This window comes from Serinus canaria, chromosome 5 (genome assembly GCF_022539315.1).
Source record: "Serinus canaria isolate serCan28SL12 chromosome 5, serCan2020, whole genome shotgun sequence".
In the NCBI taxonomy this organism is placed as follows: domain Eukaryota; kingdom Metazoa; phylum Chordata; class Aves; order Passeriformes; family Fringillidae; genus Serinus; species Serinus canaria.
Window position 1 is genome coordinate 6,727,375 of NC_066319.1, and position 22,232 is coordinate 6,749,606.

A 22,232-nucleotide genomic window follows, 5' to 3' on the forward strand; every position below is an offset into this window, starting at 1 on the left:
AGAGAGCACTTAATCCCATTTTTGTGTGTTGGGGAGGTGCTGGTGGGTCTCATTTAGAGTCCATACTGGGTGACATGCAGCTGATGGGCACAGCTGGGACTGTGTAGAATGGCTAGAAAATAACTTCTATTTCTTCTTTCCAATTTGTACGCTTTCAGGCAGTTTTATAATTTCATTGCTTAAATCCTATTCAAGGTTCACAACACTTTCAAACTCAAAGTTTGGTTTTTATAGTAAAGCTCTATAACTTTATAGTAGAAATCTTTGTAGAATTTCACTTCAGAGCACTAAACTGATTATTTAAAATAATGATGAGCACAAGAGAACAATTTAAAGACTAAGCAATTTCCTTCATTGTAGATCAGAGTAAGTGGACAACAACAATTGCAGTGGTTTTCTTGCATTTTCTAAATAAATAACAATTGTGTTAAAAGGTTGTGCTTCAGTTATGATTAGTGCAGTTCCTTTTTATCTTCTGTTATTTTTCAATCAATGATTTAGGCTATTTTTTCTGAACAAAAGAAATAATATGCCTAGAGCACTTGTCTATCTTGTTCCTGCTCTGCATTAAGTAAGGTGAGCATTTGTGAAGAAATAATATTGTGGCTTTTTTAACCATTAGCTACAATGTGTTTGTGTATAGATCTTACATCAATAGAGATATGAAAAAGGAAATTACATAGAAAATTACTTGAAACCAGGTCTTTTGATAGAGGAATACATAACTTCCTGTCATAACAGTTCCAGAAAACTTTGTGTCAAGAATGACGAGGACTTGAGGAGAAAAGAAAGAGGAAAAATTGTGTTTGGCCTCTAAATATCCAAGATATTAAAGGAGGGAATGAAAAAGCTGAACACAATATTTATGGTTTATAATTTGTGGGTTTTTATTTTTTTACCATTTAATATTTGTTTAAGGTGCTGACATTTGTTTTCAGATACTTGACTTCAGAAAAGCTGATTAGTTAATTCCTCAGGTATCAACAATAACCTATTTATAGCAATTAAAAATATTGTAAACATTTAAAAATCGAGCAATTAATTGTTTTTCTGTTTACTCAAGTCATCATTTTTCATGACAGCTCTCTGAGGCCTTGCCTTTCATTTTGTTAACAACACCTAAAACAAATGTACACACTTGAATAACCATTACAGCCATTTGTTACTACAACCAGCTATTTATTAAGACTTTTACACGTGCTGTAGCCTTCAGGTTAAGACTTTGCATAAGTTTCCAGCTGCATTTTTGTTCTAAAAGCATGTGAAAATCAGGGCACCTTGCATGGTGATTTGTGCCTGTGCAGCCCTGGCTGCTGATCACTTCCCCAGGGTTGCCAGAGCAACCTGACCTTTGGAATTTCCTCAATTTTGAGAGCTTCACTTTGCAAGAGGTCACTACAGCAGTCCCCAGACATGCTTCCCATTCTCACTTTCTCAAAATCATGGGGCTCTGAGCACAGGATGGACAGGGGAGCCTCTCAATATTGCTTGCAGGACTGATGGATTCCCTCTGCAAACAGGGCAGAACTGCAGAACTTACAGAGCTGAAAGCACTGAGAGCATCTTTCCTATAAGTACTTAATTGTTATCTAAAAATTAGGTGTTTAAAATTGTTTGCTGTAGGGCAAAGTGGTCCTGTGAAGGTCCAAGTCACACTGATTTACTGATCTATTTGCTCTTTAACTTCCCTTGCAAGTGTTTCTGCCTTTCCAGCAAAACCACAAAATTAGCAGTTTTCTTGAGAATGTGAGTTAAAACTAATTCAAAATGGAAAAATGCTTACAGTTTAAATATGCTACTTTAAATTTTTTATTCCTGACAAGGGATAGGTTTTTTTAGTACAAAACAGTAGAAATGCTGTAGTGTCCTAGACACTTACACCAACTTACCAAACTGCAACAATGCACTTGCAGTTATACCAAATAAACTCCACACAGCAATGCTGTTTTTACTGAGTTTTGAGGAAGGACTGAAAGAAACTGAAACATAAATAGCTGCAGATACAACGTGTGGCAAAGAAAGGCAGTTAAACCATGATGGGCAAAACCCCACGGGATTGAAAATCTGAGACACAAAGGTCCTTTTGTAGTTTATATGATGTGATCTGTTCGTCAGTACCTGAGTGAGTCAGTTCTTTAACAGGCAAATGGACAGATTGCTAAGATTTAAATTTAAAGAAGTTTCCTATCATTAAATTCAAAATTGTATCTTGTCCACTTCTTACTTTAAGCAAATGAAATTGATTCAAGAGTCTTTTAAAAAGTGAAAACTGCGTAATTTAAATGAAACAAGTCTCCTTCACTTCCTCACAAACTGAATGATCTTACTACTGCTTATTACAACAATTACAGATTTTGTGCTAAAAACGTTTTACTTAGATTAATGATTTTGCTGGCCCTAAATACACTCCTTTTTTATGTGTAATTTAAAAACAGAGAAAATTGCAATTATTTTTTGATTCTTTAATAAATATGTTGATCCTGTTTTTCCTGTGCAATGGAGACTTAGCCTCAAACCTCCATCGCAGCTATATAATCCACCCTCCTTTTTTCACCAGGCTGCTTAGCTTGTGTTTCTGGGTAGGAGGGATTCTCTTTGTTGGAGCTGTGTGTGCAGTCCCTAAAAGTGCTGCACATCACAGCTCAGCATCTAGAAGCATGCAGGAAAGAAATCTGAGTAATTACACCTATAATTTGCATAAGAAATTATAGACAGTTCTTGGAAATTGTCTGAAAGATTCCATGTGTGAATGTAGGCAGAGCTCAGCTGAAAATCATCTGAGCTGTGTGAAGCTCTCATCTGAATATGGTCATTAGTGTTTTTAGGCTTGGAAATTTTTTCCTAGGGCTTCCTGCTAATCCAGCTTAATGGTTACTTTTCCCTGTAGTTAAAGATTTAAAAGAAGAGATTTGAGGAGAAGTTAATATGAGCTGTGATTCAAAACACACAGTTTGTGATGTATGCTGCATCACAGTATGGGAAGAAAGGTTTGTGTGAGCTCCCTCTTCACTCCTTCTGCAGGAGGCTTAGGAACCAGGAGGCTGAAATATGTCCTGTCCAGCCCTTACTGCTAGTTTACATAAATTCACATTTTCAAGGCTGTCTTCATGAGAAAAAGAAAACTGTGCTTCAAAGGAAATTGCACTGTGTAATCTTGAAGGAGACAGGAAGAACTTAGACAACCTCTATGCTCACTGAGTAAAAATTCAGGTAAAAATGTTTTCTCTAGTAATGTAATGATTGACTGAAAGGCCAGAGGAAAGGTATGTTTAGAACTTTATTCCAATCACTGTTGATCAGACGTCAATATTGTTACTCATGAATATTTCGAGCTTTATAGAAAGTCATCCTTATCCAGCATAGATGTAGGTTTTGGTGTTTGCTGGGGGGCTTTCGTTGTTTTTTGCCAATTTGTGATCGAAAGGAGCCAGCATTCTTAGGAAAATCTCTTTTTAACCACTGTTGGTTGAGTTGTACATTACCTGGATTTTTTTTTCAAACTCAGCCAGTTTGAAATGAAAAAATTGAGGTGAAAAGGATGAATGCAGGGGATCAGAAGTTAAGATGCAAGAGAAAGTGAGAGATCCGATGCAAGATCTACTGCTAGGAGAGTTGGAAGCTGTGTGAAGGATGAATGCACACAAGATGGGCTGAGGAGAGTGGTTTTCAACCTGGCAGGGCTTTTACCTCTTTCATTACTTGTGCCTAGTAACTTATTTTTGCAAGCTACTTGCTGTGCTGTTTTCTGAATAGGTTATGTATTTGCCCAAAAGGAATGTTTCTTTGAAGCCATCCTGCTAATTGCAAGGAACTCTGAGAGAAAAATGTGCATGCATGGTCAGGGTGGGAGAAATGAGTAACGTAAAAGTTGTTTTGCTTGTTTTAGTTCTTATTTTATTCTTTCTGCCTACATATAATGTGCAGCTGCCTTTAACCTCCTTCATTCACTGACTGTTTGGGGAGGCCAGGAGGGAGCTCCTTGGAATGTCTCAGCTTCAACACTTTTTCTTTTTTTCTTTCGTCTTTTTTTCTTTCGTCTTTTTTTCTTTCTCTCTCTTTCCCCTCCCTCTTCTTTCCCCTCCCTCCTTCTTTCCTTCTCTCTTTTTTTCTTTTTCCCCTGCTCTTCTAAAGTGAACATTCATGATGAATAAATGTGTTCCAGGAGTACACTAGGAAACCATGGTGTTAGGTATTATATAAACTTCATGACAAAAGATTCCCCTGTATCCTGTTTACCCCTGGAAAAAGAAGTGAGGTACAGGAAGACTATGACTTGCTCAAGAAAAAAAAATAGTTCTTTTGCAAGAGTTGGAAACTTTAAAAATTTTTCCTGAGTATTGATAAAATTCTGATGTTTGAACTTCATTCTTCCCCTCTTAAGTTATTTATAACAAAGCTACACAGATGCAGACAGCTGTTAATGGTGGAGAATGCTGGTAACAAAAAATGTTGTGTGGCATCTCTTTTTATTTCCATTAATCTGCAAGAATATCCAAATTCTTACTGTCTGGTGCTAAAACTTCACGTACTTTGCAGCATGATGATGTCAAGGTTTAAATCAAGGCAAAGAAATACAATTATTTACTCCAACACCCTTCTATTTTCCAGGGTGTGTTCTTGTGGTGAGCAGTGCAATCCTACTTAATATGAAACTACATGGAAAGCAAATAAAAGAAGGAAGCCTGTGATTAATTTGAATTTTTGCAGTAAATCCGGAAGTTTTCTGAATTAAAATGCTGAGTTGAGCTCTGTATTTCTGCCCCTAGTACAAAGTGCATTGTTTGTTGCATTGAAAGGAGTTCTCCATTTTCCATTGCAGCTAGGAGAATAAAAGGGACCATGTTAGCAATCCATAGCAAACCAGTTTGAAAGTAATTCAGTGTTTTGCAAAATGAGAGGATGCAGAGAATTCTGCCAGTCTGAACTGCCAGTTGAAGAGCTTGGGATAACTCAAGCATGCATAATGGAGCATGCCCAGTCTCAGGAAATCACAGAATTCCTTGCTGGCTCTGCCTGTGCTCCAGCACTTTAAAATTTTATCCTTTATAAAACCAGTTTCTTAAACATGACAGTCCATGTGTGTATATGCTGTTTTCTCTGGTATTTTGGTAGAGGCAAATCAAATGAAGGCATGATGAAATGTGTGAATATCACCGACGTTATATAATTATAATATCACTCATATAACATAACTTATAATATTAATATATAATTATTATTATATTATTAATATAATATCACTGACATTATAAAATACCAACTGAATTTTCCTGCATCACCTGGGATTGTTTGCTAGGGAAAGCAGACGCTGCCAGGAGTGTTGTAGTTATGATAATGCAAGGATTGAGGCAAGAGGTGATACCCAGTGAGTCACTTGGGCTGGTGAACAGAGGTGTTACCTATACTGTCCTGGAGGAAGTCACAGTGGTACATTTGATGGAGGTGTTTATTTAACTATATAAACCATCTACCTAGTACAATCAACTGAGCTCCTGAACAACTGTTCTAAATTGTATTTAGCTTGGCTTTTTTTTTCCACCTGAAGTATTGGGGTGTGGGTTGTGGGTCTGTAAGTTTATGTGATTTTGTTTGGATTGGGTGGAGTTTTGTTTGGTTTTTTCTCTTGTCTATAAATATAAAATATTCATAAAACTAACTTAAATAAATCTATAGCAGAATGTTCCTTTCAATTTCTCCCATTCCATAAATATTCTAAATTGCCAGTTCATTGAAGGGGTAGCCACCACAGCTGATTATGAAATAGTTTTGAATCCTGTCTGATTTTCTAGAGTGAAAAGTGCTTGCTAAGCAAAAAGGAAATATTGGCTTGGAGTTTCCCAAAAGAGTGAGAAATGGCACAATAACTAAGGAATCAATGCTACTTAAGAAGTCAGGGTCACGTATCAGTTTGTGTGTGCATCTCTCAGAGTGTAACCAGCCTCTCTGGCTGAATGAAAAGATGTCATTGGTTATATGATCCAAATGGCCCCTTCTCAATTTGAAAATCTGCTTTTTTTCAGTTTAATAGTTTAATATTAATCTGCATTAGGAGATAACAGAAACAAGCTGGCCTAAGTAGCTGAGAGCATAGAAATACAAAAGAAAATGTCATTTAGGGGTTATAGAACACAAGTCCTGCAGAGCAGTCAGTTGATCCTCCCCTCAAAAGGAAGTAATTCAGGAAGCCAAGGTTGGTTTACAGGGGGATGTTGGCTCCTGTGGCAGCCTTGGAGCACCGGATATTGAAGAAACTTTATCTTGCACATGGTCTTGGCCAGAAATTAAGATGAGATCTTGCACTTGAGGTATTAAAATAAACTCATAAGCAGTAGAGGTCAACAGGATCGAACAGAATATTCTGAGTCAGGAAAGAGATTAAGGTAATGTGAAATGCTCCAGTAGTGAAAATGGCTGTTGCTTTACCAAAATAAAAAAAGAAAAATCCTACTACAGAGCCTTGAAAAATTTCCAGGAAGGACTTCTCATTATTTAAAATAGTCAAAAAAGAGCCCCACATGGATCATATGTTACAATTCAAGCCACACTTTTTTTTTTTTTTTGCAAATACAGGATTATTTTGGATGATTGAAAAAGTTTTTGAAGAAAACCCGGTTAATATTATTTTAATTTTTCCCAAAAGCTGTGAGTAAAATTAAGCATTCATTAAATGAGAGACCAAGTATCATTTTTGTTCAAAAACTGGTTGACATGGGAATAATATTAGCATTAAATGATCAATTAGCAGTTTGATTAAAAGCTGCTTTAGTTATTTCTGTGTCCTAGGACCTCCAGTGTTGGTGTGTTCATGAGATGTGTATCAGGCTGCAGGTAAAATGAAACTCTGGGTTTGCAATGCCCAGATCATGGTAGATAAATGGCCACAGCAAGCAAACTAACACTGATTAATGTGAGGTACTGTGCATTCAAGAAAATCTGTATTCCTTATACATTTTTACACATTAGATACATCTGCTCAGTGGAAAAATAAATTTAACAGGTCATTGTCAAAGATTTTTGTTCCCTTCATTACTAACACATAAACTATGTTAAACACAGGAATAAAAAGAATAATAGCAAGGAGATTATTAAAATCCCCTTGTGTGCATCAATTATGAAATCTTCTAAAGAATACTAAATGTTTTGTGGAGCCAGTACAATGTGAATAATCAAAAACAACAACAAAAAAATCTCCCATTATATCAAATAAAAAGGAAAATTGTGATTTTTTTTGTATGCCAGAGAGAACAGGAATGAAAACATGTGTACAATCTATTATACACATGAGACAATGAATTGTAAATAAAAATTTTTAAAAGCAGAGCAAATAGAAATATTCTACCTGACTGCTTCTTAAGATACAGAGGCATATTAAGTTAAATTAAGGTCTGAAATCCAGGACTGAGAAAGGAGAGCTTATTTTAGTGTGCATCTCATTGCAATACAGAGGGTAACAAGAAAATAAGTAAGTTTTGGAGATATTATAATTTGTATTATTTAGAATACTTCCATAAGTGAGTAATGGGTTTTGTGCCTGTTAGCGTTGAGAAAAGTAATATTGGTGTTGGAGGACCGGAAGGAGAGACAATGCAATTTAGAGAGCTTTTTGTCATTTATAGAGCTAGAAAAGTTTCATTTGCTATTTTTGTTGCTAACATTTTGGGTGTTGTTCTCTGTGGGAGAGTTCTAAACCTGCTCATGATCATTCACGTTCTTCTAAATCCGGTAACGTGATCTATTTTGATCCCAGTTTCTTGTCAGAGAGCTGCATCAGTCATTCATTACTTTGCAGTGTGCAACATGGGGACTTTCAGCGGTGTAGCTGAGAAGTTAGTGACATCTCATGGCAACTGTGGAAAACTACAGGTGATTTGGGATAAGCTTTGGGATTTATAATTTGGACATTGTAAACATGATCTAGGTCAAAAATCTTTTTTGATATGCATGTACAAACCTCTTGCATTTGGTTCTCCAGATTTCATTATTTCTCTAGAGACTAATTCAGGTATTTCTAAGCCTGAAATGAAAGTTTTCAGCCTGGAGTGAAACTTGTCAGTCTGAAGCCCAAATATTGTAGCATGCAGTACCTATTAATTACCACCTCCAAAGCAATTATATGATATTATTGTCTCTCCTCACTTTGTTTTTCCTTAGGCACAAAGTCAGCCACAGAGTATGCTAATGGTGGTTATGATATTGTGTCACCTGCTCCATCAGTGTACCTGGGCACATTTCAAATTTTGCACCTCCTGGAAGATCTGAAGATGGCCCTGGAGATGCTGGAGGACCCTCAGGAGAAAGAAGCTCTGAGAAACCAAATCCCAGGGGCCACAGCACTGTGTCTGAGGGAGTGGTTTGAGGAGAACCTGGTGAGTTGTTATTTGAGCTTTTCCATTTTGTCTGCAAACAGGGTTAGGTCAAGTATTTCCATGCTTAAATAATTTCCATAAACACTGAAATCTGCATACTTAGAGAACTGCAGGGGGTGATGAGCAATAACAGCTGAGGATATCACTACTTTATGTACTGATTTCTAAAGCAATGCAGATATAGGAGTGGAAGAAGTTGATAAAAGACCTTACTTCATCCTTTGGGGAGAGGACATAGTAAAAATAAAGCACAGAAAAAGTTGCCTTTTCTGTGGTTATTTTTTTTTAATTATTATTCTGTTTGCTTTATTTCATTTTTTGCTGGAGATAACAAATTTATAACTATTTACAAAGCTTCTAACTTATAAACTGTCCATTTAGAATAGAGTGGCATTATCTGTTGAAAGGACAGATCCAGACTGGATGATCCTCATTTCCTTTTCCTTGCTGCATGGCCTTTGTTATCAGTATTAAAAATCTCCAAAGTATCCTGTACACCAGGCCGGGGAGTAAATGCAGGAAGTGGAGACAGTAAATTCTGAAGTGCAGACATTCCTGTTGGGATAGATGGGGAATAAACCTGACTACACTGGAAAAGGCTGAGGTTTACCAGGTGAAGAGGTAGACTTCAAAAGAAGACTCATGGGGTGTAAAGGAAAATAAAACACAACATTTCCCTTCCCCAAACCTGCCACTGCCAGGGACTGGTGGGATCCTCAAGAGTGAAAGAAGAAAACCTAGCTAGTATTATTTAAGTTTTCCCAAGAGCTGTGAGTAAAATTAAGCATTCATTACATGAGGGATCAAGTATCATCTTTGTTCAAAAAACTGGTTGACATGGGGAATAATATTAGTATTAAATGATCAATTAGCAGTTTGGTTACAAGCTGCTTTAGGTGCAGAAATTATTTCTGTGTCCTAGGATCTATAGTCCTAGGATGCAGGAAATGCAGGAAAGCCTTTGAATCAGAAGGGGAGACATTCCTGTCTGGATAGACGGGGAATAAACATCTGACTAGACTGGAAAAGGCTGAGGTTTACCAGGTGAGGAGCAGATCCTGAGACAGATCTCAAAAGAAGACACTCACTGGATGTAGAGAAACACCAGATTGCCCTTCCCCAAACCTGCCACTGCCAGGGACTGGTGGGTTCTTCATGAGTAAAAGCTACCTGTGACTTCTCCAGCTCCAGAACATTTCGTGGATTAATGGTTTTCTTTCTGGCTGTGTCAGTACATGTGACTTTCATGGAAGCATGCCTGTGGCCCTTGGTTTGGTGTTTATGATCTGCTGGGGCTCCCAGTGCTGGCTATAACCCCAGTTGGTTTTGTTTGTTTGAGCTTGTCAGCTGCCGGCTCCTTGGCATTCTTCACAGAGTGCAGGTCTGTGGCTGGAAAATCCTGTTTGGGCCCACGTGAGAGAAAGGAATGAGAATTTGGTCCCAGTTTTGAAAGCTAAAGGTGTAGGCAATGTTTAATTTGCATTTACAGTGTTAGATTTTTGGATTTAGATATCCTTAGGCCAGCTCTTACCAAATAGTTACCTCAGCAGAAATTTTAATGATTTTTCTAATCTTTTTGATAACTAAGAGAAGAGTTCAGTGCATAAAAGCCAGATTTTCAGAGTTGTTCAGAGTAAAATTTGACCTGAATCAAAGCAATTGGGCAGTTTCTGGATTCAGAACCAAGAAAAGAGGGAAGGTGTTGTTTGGAGTATCTCTAGTGCAGCATGGAGTGATAACTGGTTTTAAAATATTCTGCACTGCTCTGCATCGATGGAGGATAGTGCACAGCTGCTGTGACTGGTATTTGAAAATGGATAGTAATGGATTATGTATTTGAAGACCTTTCTTGAATTTTTTTAAAATGCAAATAAATTTTGCAAGCATGCATATAATTTCTGTGGAAGAAAATTGATAAAATTCAGCTTATCAAATTAAATGGAATCTGTATTTCATAGTAGTGTCCCATACTGAAATTTCCTTCATTCCAGCCCAGAGCTATGAAACATGACACATATTAAGTGTCATATGTCAGGATAGCTGAGGTAGTGAGTTCTAAAGAATGAGATCTCAGTGAATCCATTCACACTGGGAGCCTCAAAGGCAGTTTGGTGATCATTACTCTATGAAATGCTGAAGTGTCATTAAAAAAACCCCACTCAGATGTGACACATTGTCCACTGTCTCTTCTAAGGATTCTGCCTAAAGTGTAGGCTAATAACTGGAGTGTATTTTAATTGTTGTATTCAAGTGAAGCATTATATAAAAGATTGCTTAATATCAATAGCAGTATTTGAATTGCAACCAACATTGTATGTGAAATGCATGCAGCAAACAGTGGATGGTGAAATAATTCCTTTGAGATTTTATTGTTTTGAGCTGTTACAGGTTAAATAACAGCTAGAAACAGAGAGGGATTTTCTTTTGTGAGTGATTAATTCCACATCTGTTTATTTCTGGGGTCCATGCACCTTCCTTTGCAGCTGGAGAGCTGCTGTAGCATGTCACTCAATAGCTTCAGAGACTACAGCAGTTGCTCTGTTTCTAACATTTTACTCAAATGGGCACCAAAAATATTCCCAACTTATCCTGATTAGGCACACATTAGAAACTAAATATACAAAAAGCCATTCCATGTTTTTAAAAGCAGCTAAGTATGCTTCTTTCAAGAAAAGTGTGTTGTTCTCCTTCACTTCAGTGTGTGTTGAAAATTGTATCAAAAATTATTTCAGCTGCCATGGCTAATCAAGAATACAAACAATGTGCCTAATGAAAATCATTTGAATGTGTGTTTTGCCACTGCCCTGTGTTGCTTTGCTGGAAAAGCACAGAAAGGGAAGTCAGAAGGAAGACTGGAGGCTCGTTCCTGCTGGATGTTATCAAACAGCAGCATTTGACTGCCAGCATTTGGGTTTAAGCAAATTACAGGATAAAAGTGCCAGTGGCTGTCCGGTGTGCTACTTCTGCACTAGCAATCTTCATAAGCTAATGCAGCCCTGAGAGCTCTCTGAGGCCCAGGGTGGGTGTCCCTGCCACACAGCAAGATTTGGGATTGCAGCTCAGAGGGCAGGAAGTGGCTGGATATTCTTTGTGCTGTTTTTATTGGGGTAACATCCAGGACCCAGAGATCAGTTGTACCTGCATGGGGAAAATAACCTCTGCAGAAAATTGCCCCTTGGCCTCATAACTCAAGTAGCTTTGCAGCTTTGGGAATTGCCACTTAATGTGCTGAACTGTACCTCTAAATAAATAAATATGGGCTGTGGAGTTTAGCCTTTGGCCAGCTTTGAAGTGCATGAGTTTATTACTGATCAAGTCAGGAAGTTTCTTTGCTGTTTATAGATAATACAGCTGGCCTCACCTGCCTTCAGGTCCATAAAACCAAACTCTGGAATTTATCAGGCAGGCAATGTCACCAAGTGATGTTTCAGATTAATTTAATTTTTTTTTTTTTTTTAAACCAGTGGTAACTTTAATGTTCTTTGTCTGGTCTGCTCTAGGTGTGAATACCAAAGATGTGGAAAAATTTAGAGATGTCTAGAGTAGGAAAACTTTAGACCTCATTTTTCGTACCTGATATTACCTTCCTTATTAACTGTTTTGAGAGCAGCTGCTGAATTCCTTTTTCTTATGTAGCTAAGAGTGATTTGGTGTTTCCTCTAAGATCAAGGCACAGCATCTGTTGAACTAAAGGTGCTCTTTCTGAAAAGGCTTTTTTTTTTTTTTTTTTTTTTTTTTCTGCTGTTTTTGTGGTCTGGGATCTGTGAACAATTCAAGTTCTTGAGTTTACAGAATAATTGGACACAGTAACTGTGCTGCCCCTGCTTTGAGATAGATGAAATAGGTTTGACAAAGTTAGCACTGAATTTAGAAAGATTCTTTGTCTCATAGAATGAGGATTTTGTGGTTGATGTAGCTGCACAAATCTTTTGGCATACCTTAAATGGAAGAAAACATTAATTACAGACTTTTAAGTACTTATGAATCACATTAAAAACTTTTACCTTGAAGAGAATGTCTGAAGTGTTTTACATGGCTTTATGATTGTAAATTCTTTGGCTTTAAAAGCAACACAAAGTCCTAGGGATTATCTGGGAGAGTTTGTACAAAACAAATTTGTGGATAGTATCCATGTTTCTTGATAAATATTTCAGTATTGCCAGTGACCATGTGACCTGTCACAAAGCAGATAGTAATTTCAGCATTAAAAATTAACTGCTGCAGTGACAATTTGGCTTTGTGAGCTACCAGAGGATGTATTTAGTTACAGTTTCATAACTCTAAATGAAATTTCCACACTGTTCATTCTGGGTTTTGTTCTATCCACCTTTTCAATCCTTTTTTGAGTAAAGAGGAACACTTGTGTTCTTACAATGGACCTTAAGCCTCATTTTCAGGATTGCAAAACATGATCTTCCTCCTAGTGGAACATCTATACTTAAAGCAAACCATTGCATCATGTAGCTTTATAGAATGAGCCTTCAAATGCCAGTTCTTGAAAACTAATTAGTATTTTCCTGATTATTCAAAGGTTTTTTGGAAGCTTGACTCTGAAAATACTTCTAAATATTCTCAATTTTAGGAAATGGAGAGGAACATGTGGTAGAGGCAATTTTTATTAAATGTGATTTGCCTTATGAAATGTGCTATGCTGTTTCTTTTGAGGATCTGTTCTTTAGTGGTAAAACCAGAGACTTTTTAGCAGAAACAGGATAAATTCTTTACAGTCTTGGTTGCTAATAGCTCAAAATTAATGTTCAAAAGATATTGTTTCCACTGTGGGTTAAAATCAAGGAATATTTTTCCCCAGTATCTTAACAAAGACTTGAGTGAAAACAGTTAAGCCCAGCTCAGAATTCTGACTCGATGGAGCTTGTGGAGTTCGGAAGTCACTTCAAAGTTTTATTTTAAGCATGTGTTAAAGTGCTCTGCTGAAACCTAATCACTGGCCTCTCTATTTCACTTTTGTCCAAGATTCATTTCACAGGATTACCCATCCAGAGGAGAGGCAGAAAATTACTGAGTTCAGGGCACTTCTAGGCACTTGAAAACAGGCTTTTATAAAAGTATCAATAGCATTTTTCAGCCACAGCTGAGTGGGAAGGGAATGTATTCTGAGCAACACCAGTTAAAGTCATTTATCTGCTGGGAGATCTGACTGCAGAACTCAACTGCTGGGAGTCCTGATGGAGATATTTATAGCTGCATCTCCCCACTGCCAAGGGATATCAACACATGTTGGATTGAAGAGAGGCAGCAGAGCCTGCTTGGGACAGTGTAGAAAAGCAGTCCTTCCATAATCATTCATGTTTATTTTTGCCAGATTGAAACATTAGACGGGTTCTGTTTTCTGAGGAGGACTCAGAGTTGAAAGCTGAATATCCCAGTCCTCCCTCTTGGGGAATTGATGATGCAAGGAAGGCCTGAACTGGAAAATCTGGTCCTCTCAGGGCTCCCCAGGTGTTTCAGAGCAATTCACAGGACACCAGAGCCAGCAGAGAGGTGCCCTTCATGGGTTCAGCCATTTAGGAATACCAGAGAATGCCTTGGAGACAGTGAAACTGCTGGTGCACTGAGCTTGCATGGAGCTTTTCTAAACCAGTCCTGATTTTTCCAGTGTTCTGTGGTGGCTTTGTCTGGGAACTAACCCCAGCACCTCTGACTGCTCACTGCAGCAGCTCTCAGAAGAAGTAAGGTCTCCTCTACGGGAAGAACTGATAGAAGTTTAAAAGAGTTTTGCAGTGGATAGGACTGATTTAGATCTCTTTCTTAAAATGTCATTTTCTTTCACCCTTGTAATGATCAGTAATGTTTAACAGAGCCACCCTAAACTACAGTGCTATTCCTGCTGTAACAGGAATATCATAAATATTATAAAAGAACTGTATTTTATGTAAGTTTTCCAAGATTTCAAGGTACTCTACTGACATCTATGGTTTGCCCTCAAGTGCAATCCTCAGCTACGTGGCCTCTCCACACCTTGATGCTGTCAGTGAAATACTCTGTATGAAGCTATGATTTTGTACAGAAATTGCAAGTTGTCATTCAAAAATACAATTTATTCAGTTCCATTTGTACAAATCCCGTTCAGCTTTGGCTTCAGTGCCTTCCTTTGCACTAAGTGGCTGAATATCCCATTAATTCATCCTTCCTTTTGTGTCTGATGCTATGCATGGAGGCCCTTTTCCATCTCACCTTCTGATCTCTCACTACAATCTCCAGCTGCATACTTTTCACTGATTTAAATGTTATACACTGTATTCATTTAACAAACATTGGTGTATAAATGCATTTTACAATTGGAGCTACAGGAAACATTGGAAAATATTTTCCATAAAGTAATTAACTGAGGGATTGGTAAGGGGGAATTGTTTCCTTAAACAATGGTGTTGACAGAAAAGGTGTAGAGGTTACGTGGAGAAACTGGAGACAAAATTTCATTTTAAAAGGTCCCCGTATTGATTTGGAGGCATTATTTGTATAATAGAAGAAGGGCATAACTTTGAAGTGTTTCTCTATATAACCCCTTCACATTCCACACAATTTGGATGGATAGGTTGACCTGTTGAAATTTGCTAAATTTTATTAGTTATGACAAACATAGCAATACTGTATCCACAACAAAGTTCTTTTGGATTAGTGTGCTAATAACACAAAACTAAATATTTTTTTCCGCTTTTGTGACCATTCAAAAATGGGAAAAAAACCCACTTATTTTGGAAAAAATTTCTAAACATGTTGGCATCCTGTTCTTTTCCAGAAGTTGGAAACAATAGGCTTAATTTTCCTCAGTAATGAAATGCTTAAGAAAAAAAATGAAAATAATATTTGTCTATTTCTTATCAGAAACAAGGACTTTTAAAGGTGTATCTGCAGTTTATTCTATTTTGGGGGATTTTTTTTTTTACTATTTTTTCCATTTGGAAGCTTAGAAAAGAAAAATCTGATGTGCATCATAGAGAGGAGAGGCAAACTGTTACCTGGTATTGTATTGGTGTGTATGCAAATATTTGATAAATATCCCATTTCAAGTGTCTCACATCCTCATTTATTGCAGGTTTAGTAGTCTCAACAGTGCTTTGAAGCATTTGAGACAGGAAACTAAACCTGACTTATCGTGAAGTGTTGTGTGGTAAGATGAAAATAAATATCTTTAATTATTTTCTTTACGTACCAGTGTACTGTGCATATAACTGGGGTAGTGCTCACAGTGATGTTGATGCTCTGTAAAGTAGAAAATATTTTTTAGATTTTGTGTGAAAACAGATAAATCAGGTTTCTTATGTTAAAAAGGCATAGCTCTTGTAGAGCTTGGGCTGGACAAAGCATTTCAGCATATGGTGAGGAATGTGTGAAACTGCCAAGAATGTGCAAATGTCTGTGGGTGAATTAACAGACAGTAACTTCATCTCAGAGCCTGCAATCCATCCTTTGTGCCAGCCAGGAGCTGCTCATTGCTCCAGCAGTGACCAGAGGGGACAGGGCAGTGCTGGGTTCAAGTGACCTGGGAATGGCTGCGGGGGTGGCAGCACCTGCTTGCAGGAGTTACCAGCATGGAATAGGGGTGAGGGTTAACCAGTGCCCATCTAAGCCTCTTAAATCCTGAGTCAAGTCTGATTCTTGATTTTCATCAACAAATTAAAGCATTAGGATTGAGTGTATCTTATGCTGGGAAAGGATTATTTGTTTGTGCATCTGCAAAATGTTATTTCTTGTCTGCTTCCCAGGATACTATTTTATTTTTTTTAAATTATCACAAGCATAAGCAAAGCAAACATGCTCATCTACAGAATACAGTGTATTTTTTAAATTTTGTTCTAAGAGTTTCTCCTTTCTCTGCCACGTAGACATTATCAATTAGTCACAATTAATACTTGGAGCCAAATTTTCTTGCTGGAAGCACTTCATCCAGATTCCTGAAGCCATTTTTGCCATGAGAAAGGGATTTCTTCCTCCAATGTCTTCTACACAAATGGCCTGAGTTTCTCTATACACAAGTATTCCCATATTTTCTCTCTCCTTTTTCACTCTGAAGCTCTCACATTTTTCTGCACCATGAGAATAACATATGTGAATTGGCACACTGAAAACATTTTCCCATTTAAAATCTGGTCATAATCCCTTTGTTTCCAAAGCAACCCAGACACTAGGATTGGGGGAAAAACAAAATTTTAAAAAAACATACACAGAGGAAGAGATGTAGGAAAAGTTGATCATAAGTATTAATAATAACTAAATACTATTATTTATTCTATTAATTTAATTAATAATATTACCTAAAGAAATTTTTGCTCATTAATATTACTATTAGGTTATTTATTAATAATATTAATTTAATCGTATTCATATTATTAATTTAATACTATTGAATCCATGGTTAACAATTAACATCATAATTCTTGGGAATTAGTAAATTTTTGTAGAATGGCCATCCTCACTGGGCTCCCGTGATGAGGCTGGGAGGATGCAAACCTGGACACTTGATTTCTTGGCCTAAGACAGCAAGTTCTTTCAGTGTTTTCAGGGGCTGATGGGATTTGAAACCAGAACAATCTAGAAGTTATTGATGAAAAGGAAGACCTGAAGAACTGCTCTGACTTCTCCTAGTCCTTTGACCTTTAATTTCCCAGGAGATTCAGAGACAATAGAAGAACAAGATTGACCATTTGCACTTATGCTGCACCAAAACCTACATTTTATCACAAATAAAATATAAAGTTGCTAAAACAATGCTAATAAATATATATTTTTTGTGTCCGTAGGGCCCTAGCTGGGTGGGAGAAAGAGGAGGGAAAGTGGAGGAAAAGCAAAGAACTCTGTGCTTCTTCAGCTCAGTGTTCGTAGAAGAGGGAAAATACCAGAGAGTGCCTTTCCCTCCACAGTTCTAAGAGGATTTCTGGGTGTTTTCTTGTCTCTTCCTAGTTTGGAATGGAGGGACATGAGAAGTGCAGCTGATAATTTAAAGCATTTCTGCTCTCAGTTTCAAAGCTCTTACACCATGTTTGTTTGCTATTTAAAAGAGACTGCAAGCCTTGTTTGAAGTACTTGACATGCTGGCTAAAAGCAATGGCTCACTTAGCTGAGTGGGCTTTTTTGGCTGTGTATCAACACAAAAATCTAAAATTGCTCAAAGTTCTTGGGCTGGCACCTTTGGTGCTCTTCAAATGGAGTTTTTAGTCCAATCAAGTCTGCAGTCAGCAGTTTTCTATGGAAGTATAGAACTGGCAAATAAACCCTGATAGGTTATCATACAGCTTATGGAGCATGTAAACTTTGCTAACTTGGAATATTTTACTGCCCTACATTGCATTTGTATTGCCATAATGAGTGTGTTTTATTTTTGGGGACAGCACTGGAGAAAGCAGACAATTTGATGGGGGAAGAGAGCAAAAGCTGGATCAGCCTCTCTCTCTCTCTCTCTTGAGGGTGGTGGTTCTGTACTGGAAGTGGGGGAGCTTTTGCTTCTTTGTTTTTTAGCTCTCCACTGAACCAGAAACTGGTGCTCAGTGAAGAGTTACACACAGACATGAATTTCCTGAAAATAAGAAAAACATACAGAAAAACTTGATGAAGCAATGCTGGGGGTGCAGCGTATTTTCCGTATTTTCCCCACTGCCCAGAGAAGCTAACCTGCTTTTCCAATGAAATGGAAAAGCATTCAAAGCAAATCTGGGACAATAGATTTGCATTCAGCTGGTTCCTGAGAGTTTCAGGCCAAAGCTCAAGCAGGATGTAAAGTTCAGAATGCAGGTGACAGGCTCCCAGCAAGCATGTGACTGTCTGGAATGCATGCTGTCAACAATCTGGCTGATAAGATGCAGAAAATTCAGACGTTCACCTTTTAATCAGGAAGAATGACTAACAGAAACCAAGGCTCCTTCTCATGATCTCCAGCACAAGTGACAAGGTAGAAGTAAGGTATGTTGTCATTTTTAATACTTTTCAAGTAGGATACCACCCTAAATGCACATGCTACACTGGGGCACTAGGAAGTTCAGTAACACAGTTTTTCCGTAGTTTTTAAAATTAAAACCACAATCATTAGCTGATAAAGTGTGGTGGAGTGTTTTAAGAAAGGCATTTCCTTCTTCCCTGAATAAGACTGAAATGGGAGTCTTAGATGCTTCAAAACTGATGAAATGTGGAACTTTAAGGCACCACAGTTGTGGTATTATGGGATATGCAAGCTGTGATATAAAGTTGGATGTATTTTCTAATCTCCATAATTAGATAACAAGGTTTTTTGGGGGAAAAAATGCTTTCTACTGCTGGGCATTCCTGTTTAATATCAAGACAACCCCTATTCAGTCTCCAGCTTGTCAGCCATGACATGTCAGCTGTCATGCACAGGGAAATGATTTTATAGTTGTTTTTAATGCACTGTTGATGATGTGTTAAAATTTTTTCCAGATAGTATTAGCTATTCAAGCATAACTGCTCTCATCCACTTTCAGACAGCATAAAATAGGTGTATTCTATGCTCAGGGCAACCCAAGTCAGATCTGTCTCTTCGAAATGGGCAGGTCTTCTGTCCTCACATTTACTGGTGATTTTAGGTATCCCAGCACCCTTGGAAGACTTGTAGCAGTGACAGAAAAAATTGTCACGTTTTTCTTGTCATGTGACTTTAGGTAAGAACAGATAATAAATACATGAAGGGAACTGAAAGTCCAGGTTTATATCCTTCCCTCTTACCTTGTGTTGTAGGAGGCTCTCAAAAGAGCTCCATCAGGTCAAAAGGACCAAGAATGGTTGAAATACAAAAAATCCACATCCCCTTGAAGAAATTTTGACACATATCTGTAGCTTCCCCAGTCTGGAACGTGGGTGGGCGCCTGAGTGAGGCAGGTCCCTGTAGGAAAGCCTCTCTACAGCTTCAGAGTTTGAGCCCTTTGTGTATAACATTAGTACAACAGGCAGCTTTGACACTGGTTCTTTCCAGCTGCTGGTTGATGATGGCTCCCTAAGCCCAGGGGTCAGTCTGGCTCTAGGATCTGAAGGCAGTGAGGAGATAAGCAAATGTTCTGAGATGCTCACAAAGGTTCCATGGGGCAGCTGCCTTTGGGTCTGAAGAGACAGTTGTCCTTGTGTATGTAACAATTATCTGCCTGGTTTCAGGCCAAAGCCACTTTGAACTAGGGGGAGAAACAACACTGGAAACTGGAGTTTATTGGGAAAAATTAGAAGTTATGGATAACTGCTGCGTGGAGGCACTAGAGGACACCGCAATAACAGGCAACGCTTTAAACTTCCCTTCTTGCCAGAGCGTTGTGTTGCACACGTATTTATCTTGGTGTTGCAAGTTTGAGAAGTTGCCATGCTGTGAGGTTTCAGCTTCAGCAGGAGCAGACAAATATCTTGGAAGGGTATCATCATCTTCTGTTAGGATGGAAAATCGCCTCTTTGGCAATAGCAGTATTTGCGGGATCATTATCTTATTCACAGGATCGTCCTTGAATTCCTCCCCTTTTAAAATGTCTTTTGAGAGGACAGGCAAGTAATTCAAAGAGCAGAACTTATTTTTAGGTTTAGTCTGAGCCTGAAATAAATTGAGAAGTCTGAGTAGTGTTACGATAAACAGGGAGCAGAACAGAGACAGGAAATAGGGGGTCTTTGGTAATGAGTTCCAGCCACTCTTGAAACAGAAAGCCAGAGAAAGCACTACTTGAGAATAGTTTCTCAGTGACTGCTTAATAATTTTTAGCTTGTTATTCAGCATTAAAGGGGAACAGTTCCTGTAGATTGATGCTGTTCTTGAAAGATCCTTTTCTAAAGATCATTTAGCAAGTAATCTTTTAAAAGTTTTTAGGGTTGCATTGTTCTTGCTGCAAACTGATCTGCTGTTTAAAAAAAACAGATGTTTGGGGGGGGAGCCTGAAGTTTATACAGTTGTGTGTTATATATACATCTGTGAGAAGCCTTTGGGATAAGACTGTGGGACAGAGGCAAGGGATTCTGCTTAAAATATGACCAGGCACTGAATATTTCAGAAGTTAAGGGTTGAAAGGGGAAGAAATCACAGCTACATCCTGTAGAACAAAGCAGAGCGCTTGCTTCCAAAAGTCTTTTTAACCCTGGGAATGTGACTGCTGAGATGGGCCCAAAGCATGGATGGTGAGATTGATATTTACAAGCACTTCACGTGGCTAAAGAGGGTAAGTGATTTGCTGGGCTTTGTTTGCTCTTTCTAAACGCACATTTAGTAGAATCTCAGTGAGAATTCTCTGCTTGGCGAAAAGAAACTCATTCAGAGCCTCAGACTTTAAATGGTGTGAGTTTCTTCATGAGAGGTGAATTAAAGACGTGCCTTGGTGTAGGAGGAGGAGGCTTAGGGAGGGGGGAGAAAATCAGCTGTCTTTGTCTTTAAAAATGAAACTCTAGGATCAAACTTTGAGCAAATGGCAATAGATTCTGGCAAGTGCTTGTGCCTTCCGGGGATTGCAGTGCAACAAAAAAAATCCTGCACGGTAACAACGTATAGCAAAAGAGAGGAGAGGCTCTTGTTTACCATGTTGTGCTTTTAAGGGAAAAGTTTTCTGCACCAGATCTCCACTTAAGTGATTCTTCATCGGGGTAACTGTGTGAGACCTCTCGGGATGCCTTTGTCTCGGGTAAAAATGGTGGTGGTTTTCTTCTGTGCCTGATACTTTGCTAAAATGATGGGGGTTTTTTAAAGGCAAGGGTGTTAATTTTGTTGATGAACATAGATTAACTGCATGAAATTGTCTTTGCCTTCCTTTTTTTAAAAGTAGGTTTGTGCAGTTCTGTCATCACGCTGAAAAAATCACTTTATTTTTGTCAGCTTTTAGGGTTTTTTATGATCTGAGTATTTATTTTTCAGTGTTTTTCAATCCATGAATGGGATATAACTTGACCACTCAGAATAGGCTGGTTTTTAAATTAGAATATGGATTTGTGTGTCCCAAAAGAAGCACATTCTCTCCTTATTCTTTAAAAATCTGTTTTAACCTGTGTGTGCTTTTCCTGCAAATTCTTGCCTGTCTATATGTATGCACACATGAATACAAATGCAAGTGCTCTCCTGGGTTTTTACTAGCTATATAAACACAAAATATCTGTCAATTCTAATGTGAAATGTGATTAGGAGCATGTATTTTTGGTAGTTTCTTGAGTAAGTGTAAAATATCAATAATGTGTCAGTCTTTAATAAGAGCTTGAGAATCCTGAAGTTAATTTACCAAATATTTGCATCAGATTCTGGAAGCTTTCACATTTCTGGAGTGTGTCTGTGGAGAGGATTAAATAGGAAGTGAGTGGATACAGGAAGTAGCTGCTGGTAACATTATACTCTTAGTTTAACCTGTGCTCGGTGCAGTTAAAGCTAATTACCTCTTTAAAAACATGTATTTTGAGCTCGCATAATAATTTGCTATTTAAATGAGGTTATGGATACGGCGTGTCTGCCACTCCTGCTTTCAGAAATTTCATTTCTGTGAAGACATGTTTGCTAACAAAGGTTAGTGAGGTCTGCTGCCATCAGCTTGAGGGCTGTGCTCAGAAAGGACGCGGTGCTCAAATGGAGCACGAGGTTTTACAGGAATTAATAAAGCTCCTGCTATTGCTGCATGTAATTCCCTTTATGTCAGAGGGAATACATAAAGGAGAATATCAATACTGATGCTTTTCCTTGCAGGCTCTTTAAAGGGGTGAGCACATGGGGCAGAAGGGAGGAGGACTGAGAGTGATCTTGCATTGTTCCCAGGAGAACTTTAAGCAGTCTGCTCCCAAATTCCTTTGACAAGTGATTTAGAAACCAAAAAAGTTGAAACAATCAAAGCTGCTTGATCAGTCCCCCCATCCAAGAATCCCAATGCCTCACAGGGTCTGGCACTGACTGTTACAGCA

At 38.1% G+C, this 22,232-nt stretch overlaps 1 protein-coding gene across 9 annotated transcripts in view; it reads left to right on the forward strand.

Annotated features, from left to right (window-relative positions):
• Window positions 1-22,232, forward strand: part of PPFIBP2 (PPFIA binding protein 2) — a 97,274-nt gene that overhangs the window by 26,584 nt on the left and 48,458 nt on the right. For 5 of the 9 annotated variants that reach the window (XM_018921988.3, XM_018921986.3, XM_050974888.1 and 2 more), the window contains exon 3: window positions 8,152-8,366. In XM_018921988.3, coding sequence (XP_018777533.2) covers window positions 8,152-8,366 — 215 coding nt within the window. Of the gene's footprint in view, window positions 1-2,975; window positions 3,211-8,151; window positions 8,367-20,292; window positions 20,522-20,832; window positions 20,978-22,232 lie in introns of those variants that run through there. The other 4 variants (XM_018921993.3, XM_018921994.3, XM_030240501.2 and 1 more) reach the window with 4 other exon arrangements.